Below are 16,098 nucleotides of genomic sequence, written 5' to 3'. Positions count from 1 at the left end.
CCTGCGTGTTGCGGGGCAGCCCAGCGCTGCAGCCACCGCCCTGCCGTGCCGTGCCGTGCCGTGCCGTGCCGGGGACCGGGAGCCGGAACCGCCCGCCCCGGCAGGCGAACTAACGAGACGGGAGCGACAGGCGCTGGCCGTCGGCTGCCGCGAACAAGGAGCGAGCTGAGTCGCGCTCAAACGCTTCACTTCGAGCTTTTTTAGATGGGAAGGAAAAACGTTCACTTGCGTTTGGTGGACGACTTCGGCCAAGTGCCGCTTGGCGGAGAGGGCAACGGGGTGGCGGGGACGGGGCTCCGAAACCCTCTGATGGGAAGGGTCCGCGGCGGGAGCCACGGGCAACCCCCGCCCCACTCCGCTCCGCCATGTGCGCGGGCGGGGGAGGAGGCGTGTCCCCATCCCGCCGCACCGCCCTTCGCTCGCCTGCCAGCCGGCACCGGCACCGCCGGAGCGAAGCTGCGCCGGGTGCGGAGCTCCCCGGTCCCGCCATGCCCGCGGCCGCGCCTCCGCCCCGGCGGGGCCCCGCGGAGCTGCCCTCCCGCCCCCGGCGCTGAGCCCGCACCGGCACCTGCGAGCGGCATCGCCGAGGCATCGCCGGGGGGACCGCTCCGCTCCTGCGCGGCTGCTGGGGCGCCTCTCCCGCCGTTCCTCCCTCCCTCCGTCCCCGCCTGTCGCCCGCCCCGTCGCCGAGCGGGAGCCGCCAGCCGTACGCGCACAGCCGGAGCCGGGGCAGCCGCCGCCGCCCGCGCTGCCCCCTGCTCGCCGCCCTGCCCTGCCCGCGCTTCCCCTTCTCCGTCCCGCCCAAGCCATGAACTTTGGCCGCGGCCCCCCGGTGGTGTTGAACGTCGGGGGCACCCGGTACTCCTTCTCCCGGGAAGTGTTAAAGGATTTTCCGCTGCGCCGGGTGAGCCGCCTGCACGGCTGCCTGTCGGAGAAGGACGTGCTGGAGGTGTGTGACGACTACGACCGGGAGCGGAACGAGTACTTCTTCGACCGGCACTCGGAGGCTTTCGGCTTCATCATGCTATACGTGCGGCACGGCCACCTGCGCTTCGTGCCGCACATGTGCGAGCTCTCCTTCTACAACGAGATGATCTACTGGGGGCTGGAGGGCTCCCACCTCGACTACTGCTGCCAGCGCCGCCTCGACGACCGCATGTCAGAGACGTACACCTACTACGCGGCGGAGGAGCCGCCAGGGGAGCCGGGTGGCGGCCTCGAGGGCAAGGGAAGGCGGCCGCCGGGAGCCGAGGGCGGGAAGTGGCTGGAGAGGATGAGGAGGACTTTCGAGGAGCCCACGTCCTCCGTGGCCGCCCAGGTCCTGGCCACCGTCTCCATCCTCTTCGTCATCGTGTCCATGGTGGTGCTGTGCGCCAGCACCCTGCCCGAGTGGCGGGCGCCGGGGAACCGCAGCATGGAGGAGCAGAGCAGGTACACAGCAGAGTCAGTGAGGGAGCCCTCAGGGTAGGAGGATCCTTTATTTTCCCGCTGTCCGGTCCCCGTGTGTCACGTCCAGTGTGTTCTGCCCCTCGTCTTGACCGTCCGTGGCTGTAGCTGCCGCCGGCGCTGATCGTCTGCGCGCTTAAAAACGCCGACCCTGAGCTCGGAAGCTGCTGCGTGGGGATGTGAGGGTGTCGGCGGATCGGTGCTGCTCCGCAGCTCCGGTTCCCGCCGGGCTCCGGTGGCCCCGAGCGCAGGGCACGGGCTGGGGGGCGCCCGGAGCGGCCGCACGACAGGCGGGCCGGGGCCGCCGGCACGCTCGGGTCTGGGTGCGCTGGCAGCGGAGCGGGGCCATCGGGATACGGCTCCTATTCTCAGTAAGGGTGCCTCCCTCCGTGCAGGATCTTCGAGCCCTAATTGCCCCTCTTTAAGAGGCTACGGGACTCCTTACCCACACAGAGAACTTTAGACACTCGGAAGATCATTTCAGGTCTTACGATTGGGGGGGGAGGGGGTGGAGGAAAAAAAAGGGGGAGACTAAAACTCGAAAAGAATGCAATTCCCTTGTCTTTTCCTCTGGGAAAAGCACAATCCTGTAAGCACTCTGGATGTATTCATGCAAGTCCTTCTGATGGAGCAGATCCAGTGCTTGTTAGGATTCTGCTCTGGTAAAATCACGTGTGGGGGAACAGCCTTATGCCCCCTGCCTTTCCATCTCAGATTCTCTATGTGGGAAACACAGGAGATGATGAAACTACACACTGAGCTCTTGCAAATGCATCATATAAGCACCCCAGTGTATGAATGTTACAATGTTTACATTTCCTTTAGATAAAACGTATGTAAGCACACTAAACATTGCAAAACAGATGCAGAAACCAGGGCATGGGGTATAAGGCTCTATCCCGAGCCTTACTAGTAAGAACAAACCTTTTTCATCTTCTTGTGACCTCAGGTTAAGGTTACATTGATGCAACTCTGCTGACTTAAGTATAGTTGCGCTCGCTCTCCTTCTCCTGCTTCCTCTCTTTCCCTCTCTCCTGTTCCCTAGAGAGCAAAATTGAGACCGTTTCTGGTAGAATTTCTCTCATAAATAAGAATGACATATAACAAAAGAAGTAAACATTTCTGTTATTTGCTAGCTTCTCCCTTTTAAAACAGACAGGATACTCAACAAAAAGTTTTCAGCTTCTGCTCTGCTAAAAGAGCCCTACAGTGAAATTGCAGCCTTGTCATTATGAAATCATCATCTTTTACCATAGAGTTAATTGGAATGTGATATATTATATCTTAGTAGCCAGATTAATTCCTTGGAAAGTATTTTCAGAGTTTCCATTAGCTTAATGGAAAACTGCACCTGTATTTCTTATTGTAGTTGAGCCAAAGAATTAATTCTATGAACAAAAAGAAAGCAGATGCAGATTGAGAAGCTGTTGATGCCTGCTTAGATTCAGATACGTCAAAAGTTGCTCTTATAGTTTCTTCCAGTTAAAAAGCATTACTTAAGCTTTGCAAGGTTATTTCAAAGAGTGGATGCTCTTGGTGATCTTTTTGTACAACAGCAAATTGCCAAGATGGTCCCAATAGACAAGTGAAAATAGATGCAGCACTGGCATAGCATTAACCACATCTGTCATGTCTTTGTTCACATCTTCATGGTGTGGGAATTGACAAGAAGTTTTTTCTTACTGAAAGAGTTCAGCTTGCAGAGGAACATGGCATAGGATGTGTAATTTTTCTTTCATAGTGCCTTTGTCTTCAAGAACGTGTGTATTACTCTTTTGAACAACTGCATATTGTACACAAAGTGTTAAAAGGATAAAGTCCTAAGTACTTGTAAGGTTCAGTATAGCTAAGCACTTCCCAGGGCAGTGAAGGTTGCTATTAAAACCAGAAGGACCACTATCAATGGTGGGGTGAGTTTCTTCAGTACTACCTATAATATTTCACAGCATTGCAAGAAGAAAATACACATAACTGTAAATGTTGCAGCTGAACACTTTCTGACCATCTTCTTGCAAAAATCTGTCGTATGTAAACACTGGTACAGACTGGTTCATTTCACAAGTGGCTTAACCCATGTGCTCTCATTGCACAGGAACTGATCACAATCTGATGGTGAACACATTGAAAACAGGCACAAATGTGTGCCTCTCTGTCCACAGCTGGCCACCAAGGTGGAACCAGTCCTCTCTTTATTATATACGCTGCATCATGACTAAAAAGCCTGTTATAGCTGAAAAAAGAGGTGTGTTAGCTGCAGTTGCTTTTAAGTGAGTGATCTAGTTTAGTTACAACTGCTTACATGTGCCATAGGATTGGACCTAGCGTGCCCAGTTTTCATCTTTATTTCCCTTTTTTGTTTATATTTTCATCTGTTTGTAGTTATTTCATTTAAAATTAGTTAAGTTCTGAAAACCTAAGAAGCTAAATGGCTTATTTGAAAGCCTGACCACAGAAATCACATAGGAGTGTCTGGGATCACATTCTCTGGAAATCTTGTCCATCTTAGGTGAAAAGGCTTTTAAAAAACTGTCCACTAGTTTCTGCTACATTTAAAAGTTTGACAATAAATTCTGTCCTTTGTTTATTAACCAATGTTCCTCATCAAAATAAAGAAATTTTATCTAACATAGTAATACAATAACTTACATTTTTTCCTAAGAGAAATTGTGACATTGGTGCTGTACTCAAGTGAGCTTGGACTTATATGGCACTGTAATTACTAGCATGAAGACTTTACATTATTCAAAAAACATATTTTGAAAAGTTTTAGGAGTGAAAATTGAATGGGCTAATCTAGAAATCCTGAGGCTGTAGATTTGGATGTAATCAACTATTCAACTCAGCATAAGCTACTGAGGTGAGGTGAGAACCACCTCACGAAATTCAGCAACTCTGATATTTTTGGTCTCTCACATTCTTGCTAATAAACCCCCTGCCCTTTCCCCAGTATGTTACAGTTCAGAAAAGTGCCATGTGGATAATTTCTGTGGCTGATTCTTGTGGTAACCATTCCCAGAAACACTTTGGGCAGCTGCTGTGAAAGCACCTTACTTACTCCAGCTTACTTGGACATCATGTCCACAAGTGAGAGGGTCACTAACTCTGGCATTTACAAAATCAGCCTCTTTAATGAGGTTTGCAGCAAGGGTTACTGCGGCTGCCAGCTAATACCAGCTGTGTTTGTTTTTCTTGTATGAACACCTCTCCAGCAGAAGAGGAATTGAGTCCACCAAACTTTTCTTAGAAACCACATCATGTTGTTCTGCCTTTTCATGGTGACCATGCTCTCAAAGGTTAAACAGCCTACGGCTAATTCTTATCCTTTGGAGTAACACCCTTTAGAGGGCAACAGAGAACTCCAAGAGTAAGCTTTAAGGAGAGGAATGGGGAATCTAACCTTGGAATTTCACAGACATTACAGACACTGACAGTGTAATTCTCTGATTGCACAGGGATTGCCTTCCCCAGGCCTGTTCTCAGGATGCAAGCTGAGTTATTAAATTTATATCATTTTAAGATTTTTGCTCCCTTCCCTGCCATGGCAAGTTTTACTTATCAGAGCTTAAGATTTGCATAAGATTTGTAGAGTTTAGGAGCAGACGGCAGGAATGCCTGTTTCCCCTTCTGTTGCTTCTGGCAATTGCAAGTCATCTTTGCTCTCCTCTGAACTGTGCCAACAGATGCATACTGTGAGTCAAGGACCTGTCCATACACTGACTGTGAACCTAATCTTTTAGAAAGAGCTTCTCAAGCCTGTAATAGGAAATCATTTGAAGCTGCTTGACTTACTGCCAGCACAGCTCTATCTACTTGCCTTAAAACTATTTTTTCTAACTACAAGTAGCTTGTTAGCCCCCTTTCTACTTAATAATAATGATTAAGTTTGTGCTGAAATAATCACTGAGCAACCAAGCCTATATGATTGCTATGTTCTTAAGCAAAAGCAAATAAACTCAGTAACTTCCCCAAACAGCATCTCTCATCAGGTGCCAGTGGACTTTTTCTCATATCTGCAAAATATCTACCTAAAGAGTTACATTTGAATTTTAGACACACAAAAATCATTATTCCTTTATGGTGGTGGAATTTCAGAGAACCTAAATGTTCATGTTCAACATCTGTTCAAAAAACCAATAAGATTTCCTTTGCTGTGTAAGATCTAACCCAAACACTAAATTTTTGCTAAGTTAAAATAGTGGGCTGTAGGTAAAGAATAGAACTACAAACCTAAGTTAAAAACACAGACATGGATTCTTCTATTGAATTTACAAGCTTTTTTGAAAAGAGGTAACACAATGAACAGATGTATATCACTGTCTGGCCACAGGAGAATGTTAAACTCACCAGTCATGTTCAACATATATGGCAAAGATGCTGAGGGCTTGAGATCTTTGTATCCCGGTATCCCCTTCAAGCTGTGAAAGGCATTTGCCCCTTCCCTGGGGAGTGCTGGATCCTTACAACCTCCCACATAAGGCAGCAGAGTTTAATGTATCAAGACATATTATTGCTACCAAAGCAGAGACAGAATGGAAAAAACCCAGCAAGGTTTTTAATGCAGGGGAACTGCTGTTCTATGGCCATTACTCCTCAGCTTGTAGAAGGAAGCCCTGTTGATTTCAAAAGGATTATAAACCCCCAAACATTTGCTGAAATGATAAAGGATTCTTCCTGAGCAGGAATTTGATCATTCTGGCTACTGCTTGGATGTTTTTCAGGTTTAATGTGCTTTACATGGAAATAGGCTTCAGCAACAATTTAAAAAAATCAGTGCTGACAGACTTTAATCTTTAATCCTGTCATATACTGTCTTTAATCATGTTTTCCTCATGTGTCTTGTTGGTGTGTATGTTTTATTTACAACCTTAATAGGTAATAGTGACACTAAGGAATATTTTGGCTTTATTTCAACCAACTCACCAGGGGATATTCAAAGTATACAAACTGGCATGCTTGGGCAAAGAATAGAGCTAAGTCGAAACATTCTAAGCTAGTCACAATATGATTTTTTTATTTTTAGTACTAGCAAACTAGTCTTGTTAGTGATTGAAAAAAAATATTTCTGAAGTGGCTTAATCCACTGTACATAAAATAGCTTATTCTGAGAGAAAGTTATACGCAACAGAGAAATCTTGAAAGACTATTAAGTACCAAGTGGCTTAAAATTTCATGAGAAATACCCTCTTTGATGTGCTTATGTCTTGGACAATGAACAATAAGTTTGAGCAAAAATATCCTGTAACTGAATAAAAACTAGGTCTTAGTATTTTCTCTGATTACTTATAAATTCTGGGGGAAGAGTCTTCAAGTGTTTCCTTTTAATTCCCCCTCTCCATTTTGAATACCAGCTATTTTAAAACTGAACTAATGGGGGAAAAACAACCAAAAACTACGATGGAAGTTTATAGGTACTACATTTTCCAAAATAAAGTCATTATTTAATTATATAGTTATAGATTTTAATACAGCATTATTCCAAGCAAAGGCAATAAAAGCAGTCTGCCCTGTGAATATGCACAAAATATTTTAAGATTACAAAGAATACAGGTACCTTAGTCTTCTGAGTACATGCCTTTTTTTTTTTGGCTTTAACTTCAGACTCAGTTATCTGGAAGGCTAACTGCTAAATTTGCTTTCCTTATTAGATGTTATTTACCCACTAATAAGGTTAGCTATAAAAGTCACTGCAAGGAGAGGAGGACTTGATCTGAAAGTGGAAATGTAATATGTAGCATCTGGATTTCCCAACATGCTAGAGGTTTCTAGTTTTTCTCACCAAAGCATGCAGTTTTATGGGATTCACCAGTACTACCAAAATCCATCTACACAGGCAAAAAGGAGTGACAAGAGAGAAAAAATGAAAAATGTTGCACTGATGGCCAAAAAGTAAGTAGAGGAAAGAAAAAAAAAAAAGGGACTGGCAGGGCAAGCTGTAACAGTGGCATTAATGTATCTCCCACTGTCTTGATCTTGCTTTGTCATTTTTGCATCAATGGCGTTCCTTACCTCTCTTCAAATCTGTTCTACAATAAATGCTTCTTCAGTCCTTCCTGCGGAAGTATTACTGATTTACACTATTTCTTGTGATAGGAACTGCCAAAGTAAAACAATGGGTTGATAATATTGAATGGATTTTTACTTGTACAACTATTCCCCAAAGTTACACTGAACCACTGAATCAAGGCTGATCATAAAGAAAATTTCTATTGTATCACAACAATCAGAAACTAACTTCCTTAAAGCTCAAGCCAGAGATGTGTCTAACGTGTGACAAAAATGGAGGAGTCACACTTCCAACATTATCAGGGCATCAGAAGAAAATACCAAGTGAAAAAGCTTTAAATTATGTAATTACAAATTTCTTTTTAATTTAAATGCTTCATGTCATAGGATACAGGGAGCACTACCAGAGAAATCTCATAAAATGTAATGAAATAGTCTACTGGAATTGTTGAATATTCCTGGTTGCAACTTTCTATCATTATACAATTTTTCTTTTAATCATTACACGAGATCTTAACCACCCAACATATAAGTAAATTCAGACTTCATCAGTGTGTCCATTACCGTGATCTTGCTGTTTGATTTTACTGGGGAAAGTCTTACATACTTCCTTATCATATGTAAAAAGGATTTAAGTGAACTTACCCATTAACCTTTTTTCCTTTAATTTTTTTCAACATAAAGGAAGCCTTCAAAAGCTTAATTTTTAAGAGAACATCTAATTCTTAAGGACAAACTGGTTTTGAAATTCAAAGGCCTTTCCAGCAAAAGGTACTAACACGAACTAATGTTTTATAAGCCCTTTATAAAGAAAGACTACTTGCCTATAGAACTTTCTTTGTTATTCATGAAAAAATAAAAACAAGGTCTGAATTTATATGAATGAATGTTTTTATAAGTAATTAATTTATGTTCATTTAAACTTGTTGCGGCTGGAATTAGAGTGTACCTTGTGATTTTGCATCAACTGACTGTTACTGTTTCTTCCAGTTTTAGCTTAGAACTCAGGAGAATGAATGAGCCATATTAAATTAATAAAAATTTACTGTATGAAACTTTTATGAAAAAGCTTATAGAGTCCATAATTACATCAGTTAGAAGAGAATATTGTCTTTCTAACAGGGCACTCAATAATAGCAATAGATTTCAGAGCTGGTAAAAAATTATGCAGATGTATTAGGGAAGCAAAAGTTTAGCTTTGAAATGACAGTTGGATTATCATTATGTTTCAACAGAGACTACCTTGTTAGGGCCCTTGCAGTAGCAAAACAGCTTTGATTGTATTTTCTAGTAGTATTTTCAAATCTCCAATCTCACACCAGTTTGGTTTCAGACCTGTTGGTACAAGAAGGCATAAGTGATGGGCTTTTTCTTTGTTTAAAGTGTTGCTGAAAAAGATAAACAGAGGAATTAGGGAAATATTAGCTTCCATTCCCTTATGTAGTAAAAAGTGAGCCCAGTCTGAAATCTTAAGATCTGCAACTACATGCACAACAGTTACTAAATAATCTTTGAGCAACATTTTTATCTTCTGTTTCTACCTTCCACTGGTTTCAAGTTGAGATATTCTCAAGTCTCATTCAATGCACTGGGACTTGAAAATATTTAAGAACATACTGCAGTCCCCTTCCAGGATTTCTTCTGTATTTGGCAAGAAGATGATCTTGCCTGTTACCTTAACATTTGGTTACCTTGATTTTTTTTCTGCAATGTAGTTTAGGTGGAACTGCATTTAAAGCAAAAGAAAAAAAATCAATAATGCAGAGCATTGTGGTAAATGGGAGGACACAAGCTTAGTACTTTGTGTACCCAGTGATGAAAAATGAAATACCATCTGCATTTAGTGGCAATACCTGTAAAGTTCTGAATATAATTCTGTAAGTCCCGTTTGGGATGCAGATCAGATAGACTGGTTTAGGTTGGTTCCTGAAGAAGTAATTTGCATGAATTATCCAATGCAAAAACTGATTTCTGCCTACTCTGTCTGCACTTCCATTTTAGTTTAGCAGTCTGGTTCTATACATTGCTGTTCACAGACTGTCAGTTCACTGACCTACAGCCCTTGGCATTCCCATGTGGATCAGACCTCACAGATTTAAACAAACAAACAAAAATGAACAAAATCCCCCAAAACCGAATGAACGAAAGAAACCCAAACCCCAGGCGTTCCAGATAATGTTGCACATTGGCACTGGAGGCCTACCATTTCCTGTAGGGCTCTAGTTTCTGTCATGTTTGCCCAGTACTGTGACTAGTAGCAGTCTATAATTCAAAGAAAACAATCAGTGAGTGAGTTCTCAACAATTAGCAGTTTAAACTCTCACTAGATCCTCAGGTTAATTGCTGAAATCCAATGCCACATGCGCAGGATAAGAATTGTGTGGCTTTCTGTTTGTTGTCTGTGAAAGTCTAAGTGTCAATTTGGTAATATCCGTGAATAAACCGAACATCCACTGAAGCATTTGCACAGAGCATAAATGTTGTACTTTGTTTCTTTTCACAGGATAATTGAAGCTATCTGCATAGGCTGGTTCACTGCAGAATGCATTGTGAGGTTCATCGTCTCCAAAAACAAGTGTGAGTTTGTCAGAAGACCTCTCAACATCATTGATTTGCTGGCAATTACTCCTTACTACATCTCTGTTCTAATGACAGTTTTCACAGGGGAAAATTCACAGCTTCAGAGGGCTGGAGTCACTCTGAGGGTCTTAAGAATGATGAGGATTTTTTGGGTGATTAAACTGGCCCGTCATTTCATTGGCCTTCAAACACTTGGTCTGACTCTGAAGCGTTGTTACAGAGAGATGGTGATGCTACTTGTCTTTATCTGTGTTGCTATGGCAATTTTCAGTGCACTTTCCCAGCTTCTTGAAAATGGGTTGGACTTGGGAACAAAGAATAAGGATTATGCCAGCATTCCTGCTGCTTGTTGGTGGGTAATCATCTCAATGACCACAGTTGGTTATGGTGACATGTGTCCCATCACTGTACCAGGAAGGATTCTTGGAGGAATTTGTGTGGTTAGTGGCATCGTTTTATTAGCCTTGCCGATCACTTTCATTTATCACAGTTTTGTGCAGTGTTACCATGAGCTCAAGTTCCGATCTGCTAGGTACAGTAGAAGCCTCTCTGCTGAATTCTTAAATTGACCAAACTTGCATTCTGTTGTAGTTACTTGCTAAGCTTTGTCTTAGAAGAGAAAGGTGGAAGGTCCCTTCACGTGTCCTCCTTGACTGGATGGTCCTGTGGAACAACATTCTCGGCAGCCTGGAGAAAGCCCGTCACCATTCAGACAGGAAGGATGGCCATTTGCCTTGGGCACCTTGCAAGGAGAGGGAGTGATGTTTCAAATTTGAAAGAACAAAATTAACAAAGAGGATTCAGAAGTCCTCAGCCAGACCAGTTTGCCTTCCCACACAAAAGCAGAACAAAAAATGGGCTCAACACTGAGATCTGTCATTCCTGTAATTATATCCTAAACCAGTCTAAGTGCTGTGTAGCAGAAGTTTTTCAAAGATTTCAATATTTAAATGCTCCACAGAGGCATTGATAACTTCTTGCCTGAAGCATCTCCACTTTTAACTCAGATAACCAAGCTATATATTGGAGAATCACTGCTACTTTTGAGCTTTGCAACAAAGTAGAGCTGGTTCTGTAACTCAGGAAAGATGAAGAATATAGGTCTGTAGGACAAAAAACGTTGAGGCCTGATTCTGATCTTTGATGAAGCACACAATCTTCTGTAAACCCATTGTTCTGAATTTGGTAATTCGCAAAGAAATGCAAGAAGTCCACCTCCAAATGTTGTAGCAGGGACTTTCTTAGTCACAATTAATTTCTTCTCTGGAACCAAATTGTAAATAGAAGCAAGTGCTGTACTTTACAAAGATCAGCATAAGAAATCCTGGATTGATACATATATTTGCTGGTAGCTTACTGGGGGAGCTCTCCAAATTTTACATGCATTGAGTTCAGCTCCAGCCATGTGAAATTACATGTTCATAAGCACAGATTTTTCTCCCCTTCCTCCTCACCCCATTTAATTAAACATAGGTATCATAATGAGAGTTCTCCAAGACAAATTATAAGATTTCATCACTTGAGAAAGCACTGGAAAACAAGAGTAGCTGCTCCCTGTCAGATGACACTCATCATCTTTAAATTCTGGAATCCTTACTGAAGGATAAATTTTAATGAAAGTTTTAAAAACAGATGTAAAAAGCCCAGAGCATACCAAAGAAAGTAAATATGGACATGTGAGTTGCACTTGGCAAAGTGATGTATTCTCCAATGTAACTAGAAAATGCTGCTTAATAGCATCATTCAGTATAATTCTGAAAGGCTACTACATAAAAATGTGCAATTAGATACTAACACACATTAAGGTACAGCTTTACAAATTTGGGTACCAATAAACATCAACAGGGAGCTTTCATACTAACATGGAAGTTCAGAGTCATCAGCATAGCTGAATTCGGTGTGCTTGCCTGAAAATACTGCATTTACTATTATGTGTTGTAGAGGCATCTTTTATATATGTAATTGTTAAAAGCTTTAGAAGTAAAATGAGTACCACCTAGAAAACATATCTCTGTAATTGCTCACTCAAACAGACCTGCCACATTGGTCAATAACCAGTACACTGAAGGCTCTACCTGAGACCTGAAAAATCCATTATCATTTTAAGTGGTCTTAGCCTTTAGTAGTCTTAGAGAATTACATTGCAAACACAATTTTTCTGAAGACCTGAAGAGAATCTTAGTAGCCTTCCTACAGACAAGTTCGACTTTCCCTTTAATACTGCATTATTAGGAACCGTTACAGCCATACTTCTGTTCCTTGACACTCATGTGTTCTGGTGTTCAGAAGATTAGCTCTGTAGTTCCCTATACTACTCTATTTATGCCTTTTATGTCAGAATCATGTTGCTCAGAAAACAGCATTCCACAGAGAGGTGAATATGAGATCAGCAAAAATTTCTTTTTTAGGTGAGATTCACAGCTGATGTTAGTTAGGCAAGTTGTGACTTCAGAGACACTTAGATGTTCTACACCAGCAGAGATGCTGGCTCTGTATTCCTGCATGTGTACCTATATATATCCTGCATATATTATATATTATAGTCAGTTGAAATTTTTTTTTCTGCTCAAAAAAATTTCCTCCTTGACAAAATTGAAATTTCAGACTTTAATCCAAACACAGCTGTTGAAGAAAATGACATTTTCATCTTCTAATGAAAAGTTATTTTGACAGTATCAAAACCATTTTCAAGGAGAAAATTGCAATTGTTTGGTTTTTTTTTGTATTCTGCTCCAATTTTTTCCCATTAAAATAGGTTAAAAATCCCATGTAAGAACTTAACCCTACAGATTTTCATGTGCTGTTTTTAATGCTTGGGAAAAATACTGTTTTTCATAAAACTCCTTAAAACCTGCTTTCTCTTCTGTCCATGTATTGTGCTTAACCAAACCAATACTTTGTCTTGAAATGAGTGTTTTAAGGTCGCTCAAAAAACCCTCCTCCACAAAACGCCCAAACCATCATCATGATGGCAATAGTTTGAAATCCATACAGAATGTGAAATGAAGTGTATTGCAATCTTGATTTCAAGCCAAAAAAAATGCATTTCAGCACTACCTATAAATCTAATCTTTAGATGCCTGTACAAAGAAGAAAATATAAATTAATGCACATAATAACTTGTGAATACCAATTTGCACCATGAATCATTTTGTATAAGCTATTAAGGACAGGAAGTTTTCAATTATCTGGACTATACATGGTATACAAACAAATTGTTCAATCCTTTATAAAGTACTTTTCAGCTAAAGAATCCTTTCCCAGTGTAAAAAGGTAATCCAATGAAAGTAATTGTGTAAAGGAACAGGTCCGTGGAGATTATCTTAAGTCATACTGTGTTTTTTTAACAGTTTATGTTCAATTTTTATATGGTAAAATGTGAACAGAATGACCTAATATATTTTTTGAGTTACAATAAAATATTTTGAAACTACTGTATAATATAAGTGCACTAGGGAGAGATACTGGGGTGGAGCTTTTTGTTGGGTTGGTTTTTTTCCTTTCTGTTTTTATTGTTGTGTGGTTATCAGTGACTTATCAGGTTATCAGGCTTTAGTTTCCTTACAAACCAAGATGAAATAAAGTAATCTCCATGGTAGCCTTAAAACAGGCTAAATAAAATTCCTGACCTCTAGTAATATATGTCATCTTATTTTCAATGGACCAGGTTTCTTAGTGAAACTACAAAAAATATATGTGTAGTCAAAAATAAGCGTAAACTGCTGAAACTGTTTTACTAAAATTTTACTTGAGACTGTCTGTGTAAAATACAGTCTTAAGTAAAATTTTAGTAAAACAGTTTCAGCACTATTTTTAAGTCCATCATTTCAAAGCCAAGGGAAGACAAGCTGGTTCATCTTTAATCATTGCCTAGACAAGAAAAGACTTCACAGGCAATACCTCTCTCTATCGGAAACATTCCCAGTTGGAACAAATTAGAGGAAATACAAATAGTATAAAATAGTATAAAACTAGGGATAAACAAAGACAGCTTATACATTTGTGATCCAGCATTTTGGTTCATCTAAAATGAAAACCAGTATCAATGAGTTTTGAACTGCCATTGTATGGTCTGATGACATTAAAGGTTAATCATATGTTATATACTAGGTTTAAACTTAGGACTGATTTATTTGGAACTATATATTGGCTGTAATCATTCAAGGTACTGCATGTCACTTAAAAGTATTTGATCATTAATGAAATCACTGGAATGGAAAGCTGTCTAGGATATTTTCTTTCTATAGTTCTACGTGAAACATCATGCCAGATATCACAAAGAATGGAAGATTATCATTTCCCTTGATGTAAGACTTGGAAACTATTGTCTTGATGAGTACCAACAAAAAAAAAATAGTTTGATTGACTGATGATTTGAAGTAGTCTTATCAACATAAGGATCAGCCATTTAAAAATGTGATATTCATTCTTACTGTACAATGGCTTATATTGCTGTGCATAGCAGAAAGTTTGAGGAAGATAAAAATCCTGTTAATATAAGATTTGTATCTTGATGCCCATGTATTTAAAGGAAAAGGCACTCAGTTTTAATATCATGTATGTAATTTCTGCCCATAAAGGAACTGTTATTCTGATTCCAAAAAAATATAAAACTAAAGCCCTTTTGGGTTCAAAACACTTGTTTATTCCCCTCTGGGTAACAGCTACAAAAATTCTACCAGATCTGAATGTATGCCAAGAAGTGGTCATATGCACACACCAGCCAGCTAAATTCAGCAGCCAAACCAGCCAGTTTCCTGGGAACCAGCATAATGAACAAGGTCTGCTGTGCTCTGAATTTTATCTCACCTAAGAGGTTCCGGATTACACTGATGATTAAAGTTGGATCATTTGAAGTACCTTAAAATTTTTTAAATTATTATTTCAGATGAGCTTCTAAGAAACATTTGCTGGAAAATTAAATAAGCTGTGCATAGCAAAAAATATACCATTTTATTTAAAAGAAGTTACTGTGGTTTAAAAAAAGGAAGCTGGCTCTCATTTTCTGTTACTTGTGAAAGCAAACATGCAGGTCAGGATATGTGATGCTAGTTGAACTTGCTACGTAAAACAGATCCCTGTTTAAAACATGGAGACTTAGTGAGAAAAATCTTCCAGCTTTGCTAGAGCTGTAACAGTTTATACTAGCTGAAGAGCTGCCCCAGCACACAGGGAAGAAACAACAAAACACTGGTTTCATGGTAAAAAACTAATATGATTTACAGCCTGCGAAGAGCAACACAAATTAGGGAGTATCTTTTGCAGACAACAGGATAGGTTAAGCATCAAGAAGGCTCCCCAGTGAGGAATCAAGACTGTCAATCTGTCAACAAATTTTAAGAGCCACTGAAGAAGGATAATATAAATATTTGGTCAAATTAATAAAATATGGATGTTTGAAACTACACATTTTAGAGTCCTTTATTCTTTACAAATGCAAATGTCTATCATTTTGTAGAACATTAATTTTATATATTGTTTGCTTATCTGTAAAGAAAAATGTATGCTGTAATTTTAAGAGGAAATAAATGTGGGGGTTTTTATGTGAATACAGAATTAGATAGATAAAATCACATAATAAAATTTGCTGGCCTTGTTGCTGTATTTCACGGACTAGTGGTCAAAGCACAAATGTTTATAAAATGTGTTCTTTTTAACAAGTGAATTCCATGGCTATTTGTATTGGTACTGTACCTCGAAAAGAACTCTTTCCTTTAACAGTTTTTGACTACTGAGAAGTCTGCCATTTAGAACCTAGGAGTTTTAATCAATATAAAATTTGAATATTTGATCCAGAAATTAGTCTGAAGCAAAAAATAAAGCTACATAGGGCTTTTCTTTACCAACTGAATATCTATCATAATTGTGGACTGCAGAACTGTCAAAACAAAATGAAAAAGAAGCCATACAACACATATATTTTTCCTGGGGGATTATTTATAAAAACAAGTCTAGAAAAATGGATGGAATTCGTCTTCAAGTTCACTGAAACTTACTTATATTAGAAAAAAACCTAAAACAAAACCCAGAACAAAAAAGCAACCAAACAAAGAAACACACAAATATCGA

At 40.3% G+C, this 16,098-nt stretch overlaps 1 protein-coding gene across 2 annotated transcripts; it reads left to right on the top strand.

Moving 5' to 3' along the window:
• Positions 1-725: 725 nt before the first annotated feature.
• KCNG3 (potassium voltage-gated channel modifier subfamily G member 3) lies at positions 726-15,768 on the top strand. Of its 2 annotated transcripts, none has more exons than XM_050316342.1 (2): positions 726-1,431; positions 9,953-15,768. In XM_050316342.1, exons 1-2 carry the CDS (start codon positions 809-811, stop codon positions 10,596-10,598), a joined length of 1,269 nt encoding a protein of 422 aa, XP_050172299.1. In that variant the 5' UTR covers positions 726-808; the 3' UTR covers positions 10,599-15,768. The 2 variants fall into 2 exon arrangements, with proteins under 2 accessions (XP_050172299.1, XP_050172298.1); XM_050316341.1 differs by having other exon boundaries at positions 728-1,464.
• Positions 15,769-16,098: the final 330 nt, after the last annotated feature.

Source organism: Myiozetetes cayanensis, unplaced genomic scaffold, assembly GCF_022539395.1.
Source record: "Myiozetetes cayanensis isolate MyiCay16 unplaced genomic scaffold, myiCay2020 scf2-11, whole genome shotgun sequence".
Taxonomy (NCBI): domain Eukaryota; kingdom Metazoa; phylum Chordata; class Aves; order Passeriformes; family Tyrannidae; genus Myiozetetes; species Myiozetetes cayanensis.
This window is presented reverse-complemented; position numbering and strand designations above follow the sequence as displayed.

Bases quoted from the DNA above. Each gene is read 5' to 3' on its own strand.
- KCNG3 (XM_050316341.1), top strand. From the start codon at position 809: ATGAACTTTGGCCGCGGCCCCCCGGTGGTGTTGAACGTCGGGGGCACC. The intron at 1,465-9,952 runs GTAGGAGGATCC...TTCTTTTCACAG, and splicing joins TCAGTGAGGGAGCCCTCAGG to GATAATTGAAGCTATCTGCA.